Source organism: Diadema antillarum, unplaced genomic scaffold, assembly GCF_040938485.1.
Source record: "Diadema antillarum isolate AM-2024a unplaced genomic scaffold, OU_Dant_1.0 seq00000030_RagTag, whole genome shotgun sequence".
Taxonomy (NCBI): domain Eukaryota; kingdom Metazoa; phylum Echinodermata; class Echinoidea; order Diadematoida; family Diadematidae; genus Diadema; species Diadema antillarum.
The window spans coordinates 1,575,971-1,584,874 of record NW_027271146.1 but is presented as its reverse complement, the minus strand read 5'-3'; the positions used below and the strand labels follow the sequence as shown (position 1 = coordinate 1,584,874).

At 40.6% G+C, this 8,904-nt stretch overlaps 1 protein-coding gene across 1 annotated transcript; it reads left to right on the top strand.

Annotated features, from left to right (window-relative positions):
* Positions 1-1,900: 1,900 nt before the first annotated feature.
* LOC139725273 (uncharacterized) lies at positions 1,901-4,488 on the top strand. Its single transcript, XM_071636360.1, has 2 exons — positions 1,901-2,340; positions 3,824-4,488. The coding sequence occupies exons 1-2, from the start codon at positions 1,901-1,903 to the stop codon at positions 4,074-4,076; spliced, it is 693 nt and encodes a 230-aa protein (XP_071492461.1). The 3' UTR covers positions 4,077-4,488.
* Positions 4,489-8,904: the final 4,416 nt, after the last annotated feature.

The following is an 8,904-nucleotide window of genomic DNA, read 5'->3' as shown; positions in this document are numbered from 1 at the left end:
AATAGATATGTATAAAATCAGTGCTGCCAGAACCAGGGGTGCGAATTGTTTTTGCCGACGATTTTGTGTGTGTGTGTGTGTGTGTGTGTGTGTGTGTCCCTGGTGCAGACTGATTTTTTTTTTTTTTTTTTTTTTTTTTTTTTAAGGATCTGAAGGGGGGTGCGTTCGCACCCAACGCACCCCCCCTGGTGACGCCCATGCACATACACACACACCCGAACCTATACCACCTTCCTTTCTGAATAAACGACTTCCAAATGTTGATACGTAAAACATAATGGACCGTATGCATAACAGCAGCATCCGTCCGCACCAAGCACCGCTCCGAATTCAAATACAAATCCGTCAAACTCATCAAACTCATCAAACTCAAAGCTGCTGGTAAAATCAATAACCTTTACACTGCAAAAAGTCCGGTGTTAAATAGTGAACACCGAGCTGGTGTTAAATTTTCGGTGCTCATTTATGGTGTTAAATTAACACCTCCGGGTGTCATTTCCAATTTTTAAAGTGTTTTTTGAAGAGTTTCTTAGTAACTGCACTTCTTGTTGATTCTTAGTTTAGACAAGACGATCAAGAATTTTACATTAAAATACTAGATTTTTGAAAAAATGTGAAAATAAATTTACACCAAAGTAACACCAGCTGGTGTGGTCTCTTATTGAAGCTGGGTGTTAAACCATTGATATTAACACCAACAAATATCAAATCAACACCATGTGGTGTCATTTTTGAATTAACACCAGTACAGTGTCAAAATAACACCAGGTAGGCCCTACAGTGTCAAATTAACACCACGAAGTGTCAGGTGAACACTTTTCAACACCATCACAGTGCATTTTCAACACCTGTGGGTGTGGTCCTTTATTGAAGTTTGATCGGTGTTAGATTTAACACTAGCCCGTGGTGTTAAATCTAACACCGATGTTTTTACAGTGTATGACAGCAACAGCTTACCCCTCTCCGCGCGCGGCCAATAACACATAATATTACCTTCACCAATGATAAATACTTTTAAAAAATGCTTAGGCCCTTGTTTCAGAAGCATTTTCCCATTTCAACAACCATAATCCCAACTTAATTCTTTTTAAAGCAATTTCTTTTTCTTCATCCCGAAATCTTATTATTCTCTTATGAATTTCCTCAAAAGTAGGAATTTCCCCCTCCGACCTAGATCTAAAAATGACAGTATATATTTCAATATTGTATTATACAGTTTCATTTTGGGTCCCATCCCATAACACCAAAATGAACATCTTTACACTCTATATTTCGAAGATCTGTAATCTCAAACCTATCTATCACTTTCTGCCACAAATTCTTAACATACAGAGTTACAATCCCAAAATAAATGTTTATATGTTTCTACCGATTGCTCACAAAAAGAACACCGGTTATTTTCAATGAAACCAAACTAAAGAAAAAAAATTGCCTTGGTATAAACTGTAACCATGTACTCCAGCTGCACAAAGCCTGTCACACAGAACACCTCCCTGCACAGAAGTTAATCATCCTTATTGGCGCAGAGGGGCAAATAAGTTCGGTATAATAAATAGGCCTAACTGAGCCCACTTCCAAGGTTTGATTTCCAAGGTATGAAGGAGTCAGGACCTGGTGCATTGCTACGTAACTACTGTATTGTTAGGCATACTGATGCCCATCCTCCCTTCCATCCCCCCCCCCCCCGAGTTATGGCTGAAATAGACATTAGCAGAAAAAAAAAGAGAGAGAGGAGATATTCCCAAACCGAAGAGAAGTCATATTCAAAGAGCATAAAATGAGTGGTAGTCATTGTCACCGTATCATCTTCGTTCTGTGGTGGTGGTGTGGTGGAGAAAACTCTTAGGTGTTTTCATAATGCACGCCCCCTGCGTTTGACTCGCGCACAGTAATAGGCAACATGGCTGCTTCCATGACCATGATAGTTCGACGTGCGCTGGTACTGCTGTCCAGTCAAGCAAACCGCCCGTCGTGTTTACATGTCTGCCGTCATCCCAGTCAAATACCAGCTCCATCATGCAGACTGTATTCTGACAAAGTGTTGGAAGGAATGGGGGAATATGTCGAGGAAGAGGAAGAGTACGATATTTCCCTCCTTGATGAACCCTTCGCCAGACTTCCCGCAGAGCACCCGCCGTGGAGACAAACCCGGGGCTGGTACGCGAGGCAGTATGCTACTCACGGGAAGGCGTCCGGCGTTGATCCGGCCATCATGTGGCCGACTAAAGAGGAGCTACGTAAACTGAAAGAGGAAGAAGCAATCTACTTCCAGAGTCTCCAAGAAATGCAAGCAGAACTAGCTGCTGAAAAGCGAGAAGCAGATCTGGCAGAGCTTAAGAGGTTCGTTCATATCTGATTTAGTGATTTAGACTATCAAGCTTGCCTTCTTTATCTTCACAGTAAAATTTTTATTCAAAGTTTTAACGTATCCTGATCTTGATCAGTGTCAGTAGAGTCACTTGTACAGTGAGTAAAAGCAGCACATAATTGAAAATGATGTGAATTGATAATGCTAGAATAGAAGAAAACATACAGGTAACAATAAGATGCACCCATGACATGTAATTTTAAACATACAGTGCAGTGTATGTGTATAACTCAGTTCGGGAAACCCACTCACAAGGGGGGCCCCTCCTTATAAGTAACCCGTCCCCCTTATAAGTAACCCTGTCCCCCTTATAAGTAACCCCCGGGGCACCCCTTATAAGGAGTCTCCACGCTTTTTTGCAATGCAACGCGAAAATGAAAGGACTGCGGCAATTCGCTTGATTATGTCCATAAAGCTTCACAAGTTTCCTAGTTACTCACGAAATTTGAGCAAAATCGGTTTGAGGCATCATATCTAAAATCATGGATTTAAATGCGATGTCAAACGACCCATGCGAATGCTGAAATGCGAGCGATTACTGGCGTGAGTGTCGCCAGGCGCGGCGGCGCGGCAATGCTTGAGTGCAGACGTGGCGACTGAGTGTACGTACTCAGTCGCCACGTCTGCACTCAAGCATTGCCGCGCCGCCGCGCTTGGCGACACTCACGCCAGTAATCGCTCGCATTTCAGCATTCGCATGGGTCGTTTGACATCGCATTTAAATCCATGATTTTAGATATGATGCCTCAAACCGATTTTGCTCAAATTTCGTGAGTAACTAGGAAACTTGTGAAGCTTTATGGACATAATCAAGCGAATTGCCGCAGTCCTTTCATTTTCGCGTTACATTGCAAAAAAGCGTGGAGACTCCTTATAAGGGGTGCCCCGGGGGTTACTTATAAGGGGGACGGGGTTACTTATAAGGGGGACGGGTTACTTATAAGGAGGGGCCCCCCTTGTGAGTGGGTTTCCCGAACTGAACTGAATGTCGCATGGATCACTTTGCTGTAACAAATCAACAAGGGCAGAGATGTGATTACTGTACATGTACATAGTATAAACTATGCTGGGATGTTGTAGTTTGGAATAATAGTGTGTTGGTTGCATGTAGGCCTAAAGCTATGTCATATTGTCAAAATGCCACAAAATGTTTTCTATCAAACTAGATCACAGATGTAGGGCCTCATGAATGGTGTATTCACAGTGGTCTTCTTAAAATGGTTTTGAAATTAATAAATGTTGAAAGAAAAAGTTCTGGAAAAGCAGGGCTAAGAAATAGGAATATTGAAAGCCCTCCTCACCCCCTCCCCCCCCCCCCCCTTGGTTTATAAGATCATAATTATAACCTTTACTAGATTCCTGTATTCTTGTATGAAGACTATCTAAACTTGGCGACTCTTATAGTCTTCGTTAATCCAACCTACCTGTTCATCAATCTAACTCTATCTATTCCAGGGAGAAAATGATTGCAGCCAACATGGCCAAGATGCCCCAAATGATTGCAGATTACCGCAAGAAGGTCCAGGAGCACAAAGACCAGCTAGAGGCCCAGCAGGTCAAGCGGGCCAAGCTGCTGGCCATGGCCAAGGAGAAGCTAGGCTATGCCATCGACCCACGCAGCCCTCGCTTCAAGCAGATGGTGGAGGAAATTGAGGCGGAGGAGAAGAAGCGAAGGAAAGAGCTGAAGAAGAGGGGCATTAAAGTATGATGACTGCTCCAGTACTGGACAAATGGACAACAGTCGTATGTTGACATGATTCGGACGTTAATGACCTGAACCTGGAGGGCCATGTGGGACCACACAAGCCACCTCAACGAGGGCCCAGTGATGAGAAGTGCGTCAATATGACATAGGACAAGGTTTCTGATGTCGACATGAAAGCTTCAGGGTATTGAGATATAGGGAGTCTACAAGTGTAGTTATAACAAACTGCTTGGTATCTGACCCTGGTAATAACGAGATTTGACTGTGTAATAAGAGCTTGCAATAATCATGATCTGGTTATTAGGCTTGTTGTGTCTGAAAGATTGAAGGGATTGAATACTGGTAGTTATAGAGGAGCACAACTGATAAACATGTGCAAGGAAGACCAGTATGGGAGACTAACAGACCAGTGCCCTGTTGCATAAAAGTTACTATTTTGGTAACTTTGTCATCCAACAGTAATTACCATGGTAACAATACTCAACAACCAATCAAAATCAAGAATTCCATGGTAGTTACCATTGGATGGCAAAGTTACTACAATGGTAACTTTTATGTAACGGGGCCCAAAAGGGACATTTCATCACCATTGATGTCTTGGCAGCTGCATGCCATAAATATCAATAACGATATGGGTGACAAGTGCCACCAAAGCTGTGAACTGTGAAAAGGGTGATAATGCTGATGGTATAAATGTGACCCTGCACCACAAAACAAACAAAAAGTCGCAAGACATGGATTTTTAGTTTAGGGCAGATTCTGAAAGAGCACACTCTAAGGTTTAAAATGATGTATAACTCAATTCAAGTGGATTCTCCTAACCCATATAAATACTGGAAAGAAAGCACCCATTCTGGAAAGTGTGAATTGAGAAAAGAGGCTCTGAAGTACAGGGTCTATTCAAGTGCTTAATCTTTACTAGCCGTGCTACCTGCACCATGAATGGAACAAAAACATGATGTTAACCACTGTAGCACCAACAATTAAGGGATGATCAGATTAAGCTGAAATTGAGCATGGTCTATTACCACATTGTGACAATGATAAATGTCAACTTTCAGAGCAGTAGCATCATCCTTTCAAAAGTTATTAGAGTTGAAAGTGAAGAGGGTGCAAAGGATTTGCAAGAAATGAAAGGGGCCTTTTAGAAAAACCTGATCACAATGCTTTTTAATACCAAAAAAGGGGTTGTAGAAAAACTGCTGAAACCCCACTTTCCCAATCAATTTATGATCCCAAACTCAAGAATAATGTAGAAGAAGAATAGTTCTTTCAGAAAATATGTCAAACTCAAAATTGACTCGGTTCACCCATTTCACCTTTCTTGAGTCCTCACGTAAAATCAAGGGGTGCGACTATTTGTTTGTTTTGTGGTGCACGGTCACAAATATTATTGAACTCATAATTGTATTAAAAGCCTCCAATGTATGTAATATCTTGTTGATGCCAACTTTATGAGTTTTTATTTTAGTTTTATACAGTGTTGGGAAATTATGATCATCCTCATCGTTTAAAGTCCATTTTTCCTACTCAGTGGGGTTGGACAGGTCGTTTCCTAAATGGCTCTCTTTCATGATATCTTGTCTGTTGGATAGATGTGGCTAATTTTAGATTCTTTCCTGTCTTCTTTGACAGTTTCTTCCCATGTCATACGGGGTCTCTCATTTGGGTTTAATTCTCCCAGCAACTTGGAAATTTACTATTCTCTGCAGCTAATGAGTCTTTTCTCTCCTGGCCACATGTCGATACCATCTCAGTCTGTTCTTCCTCATCACCTGTCCTATCCTCACCAGGCCCATTGATTGGCAGATGTTTTCATTTTTCTTTCTATCACACAATGATGCCCTGCACATCCATCCATCTGGTGGGTTGATTTGAGTGAAATCTTTGGGAAATTATCTCAAATTAAAATATCTATAATGAAAGTCTCACAGCAGTAAAACTTTGTCATCAATTCATTCAAACAGTTTGAGTTTTTATCACTGTCAGGTGGTCGAAATGTCTACTGTGCCTCTTTTAGATTGCCAGTTGAATACATTTTGCAACAGGATGTGTGGTACTGTCATCTCCTGGTCTACATGGCTATACATAGCAGCTTTAATCAGCTTTCAATACTTTCCGTCAGCCCTTGCAAAATATTGTGCAGACATCAAGGGATGTCAACCTTGCAACCAACAGCAGTGCAGTGTGTTCCGTATTCCTGAGGGATGAAAATAGACATGTACATGCATAGACAATACAAAGTGAGAAAAACAGTATTTTCCACAAAACCTGCAGTATTTTTGGCAAACACAGCAAATAGTACCGATATTGCCCGCAGGTATCCCTTGATGTCTGCACAATATTTTGCAAGGGCTGACGGAAAGTATTGAAAGCTGATTACAGCTGCTATGTATAGCAATGTGGACCAGGAGATGACGGTTGAAGGATATTGATCTGTGCAGTGAACCATTGTCTACATGTAAACAGTGGCAGTAACAGCTGATCTGGCAGTTTAGAGTCCAGGGTTTGCAGAAGGCATGTTTATTTAAGGAAAGGGAAAACAAATGTACACCTGTACATGTGTGGATTACAATGTGCAAACATATTTCTTACACATTGTATTTAAAGAAAATCAATAGGATGGCAGTTATGATTTTACATGTGGATTTAGCACTGTGCATTTCTGCTCAATTTTTTGCAATTTTGAAATATGAAGTGATCACATAGTGCATGCATTTACTACAAAGATACTTGAAGCCATTAGGGTTTAAGGGGAGTTAATTTTTCCTACCCCCCCCCTTCCCCGACACTAATAAGAAACATGTAGCAGTCATTTTGCTCTGTGTATTTGTGTATATGTGTGGGTGCTGATGTGTGTATGTTTGTGTGTGTTTTTGTATTTTATGTATCATAACTATGAGAATAGTGCATGTTTTTATCGATAAAAAAATCCCTTTTGAGTATCCTCACTTCAGGTCTCCGGTATAGGCCAGTTTTCTATCGTGTGTAAGTGTTGCACACCGCCCCCCCCCCCCCCAAAAAAAAAAATAAATAAATAAATAAATAAATGAAAAGAAGCAGCTACATGTACATTTCACTTCATGTGATATAATACATCATCCCTCTATCCTCCTGAAGTTGACATCAGGGAGTTTTCGCTACACGACGGGAAGACCGAGAATACGCGGAAGCAATCACCTGTGACAGTCTCCGTAGTCGGACGCCTCCGTCCCTATATCTGAGCAGTTTCGCTTTCCTGTTAGGACGGAGGCGTGGGGACAAGATTGCTGATTGGCTGGCTGGCTGGCTGGCTCACTCCTGCTGAGCATCGTGACCAAACACTATTTTGGCCGAGTACCGTACATGTTTTCCCCCAGGACGGGACGTTTCTCGGATTTGATCATGCGCTGAAGCAAATTTTGCACATGGCACGCTCAACTCCCGGCCACGTTGTGCTTGCGAAAACTCCCTATCATACATACGATAAACACAGCTCAACTCACAAATACTACAGCTCAACTCACAAAGACTAGAATCATTGGAATGATTTAAACTCAAGTAAATATTTGGATTGAGTGAATGCAGTAATACAAGCAGAACATATGAGTGAAGTTTGAGGAAAATGGGACAACCCATTCAAAAGATCTTATTCCAAACTTTAGATGAGAAGACTACATGTATAGCAGTTTGTGACATCATCGCAGGACGGTATAAACAAAATAAGGAAAATTTAACACGTTTTCATTTTTCTAGCGTATGAAAGAGCACTTGGCTCAGCTCTTTCAGAAAGCGGGGGGAATAATATCACCCATGACGTAACAATTCAAGGGAATGTGTACCTTTACAAAAATGAAATTTCGTGGAATTTTCTAAATGTTCCCTTTACATTTGTATATCCTGCAGAGACAAACTGTCGAGGAAATGGTGGCACTGAAACTTTGGAAATTCATAACTTTTGAATGAATTGCCCATTTTACCTTCAACTTCACTGATAGATTCTCCAAATATTGCTGCATTCATTAAATTGACAACACTGTATGTATGTTAATTTGTGTATCATTCCCCTTTGAATTGAGGAGGCGTGGATGAGTGGATTTCAGACCAGCATGAAATTTAATGTGTGCATCCAATATCGCTGATTCACTAATAACGCCTGCACATCTTGCTGAATAAAATGTAAGTACAATTGTACATTGTATCTTTGATATAACTCATAGTGACAACTCACCAGATTCCACTATTTTTTTCCAACTAGTGTCTGATAACAGTTCGAGTCATGAAAATTGAAATGTTTCTTGACAAACATATGTTCAAATGCTCATAAAATATGTGGGATTTTGTGAGTGTGTGTGTGTGTGTGTGTGTATTTTTTCAAACAACAGTGATCGGAACATAAGAGTCATCAGTTACACAAAGATACACTACAAAGTAATTTAGTTTATTACATATAACTATGACACTATACATTATATGAATTTGGGATACATGAAAACCCCTCAACCACCGCTCACATAAAGAAAAATATATAACAAGAATTGAATGTACATGTATCATGCAAGTGTTAGCTGTTCCTCTAAGAGCCATGTTTACCAGCAGACATATGATTTAAAACAATTTACAAAAAAAAAAAAAGTTTGCAGCAAAGCAACGTAATCTGCTTGAAACTTAACAAGTCAAAAAGAGAAACTTACGCGTACATGCCAAGTTTGAAACAATTGATTATGATGGGAATTAAACATGCCTACATGCAACAGTGTATATGAATAGAACTATCTAGTATTTTGTCGCCAGATTCCCGGTAAATTATACCACCCAGACTTGCGCAACCTCAAAACACCAAACTTTAGAG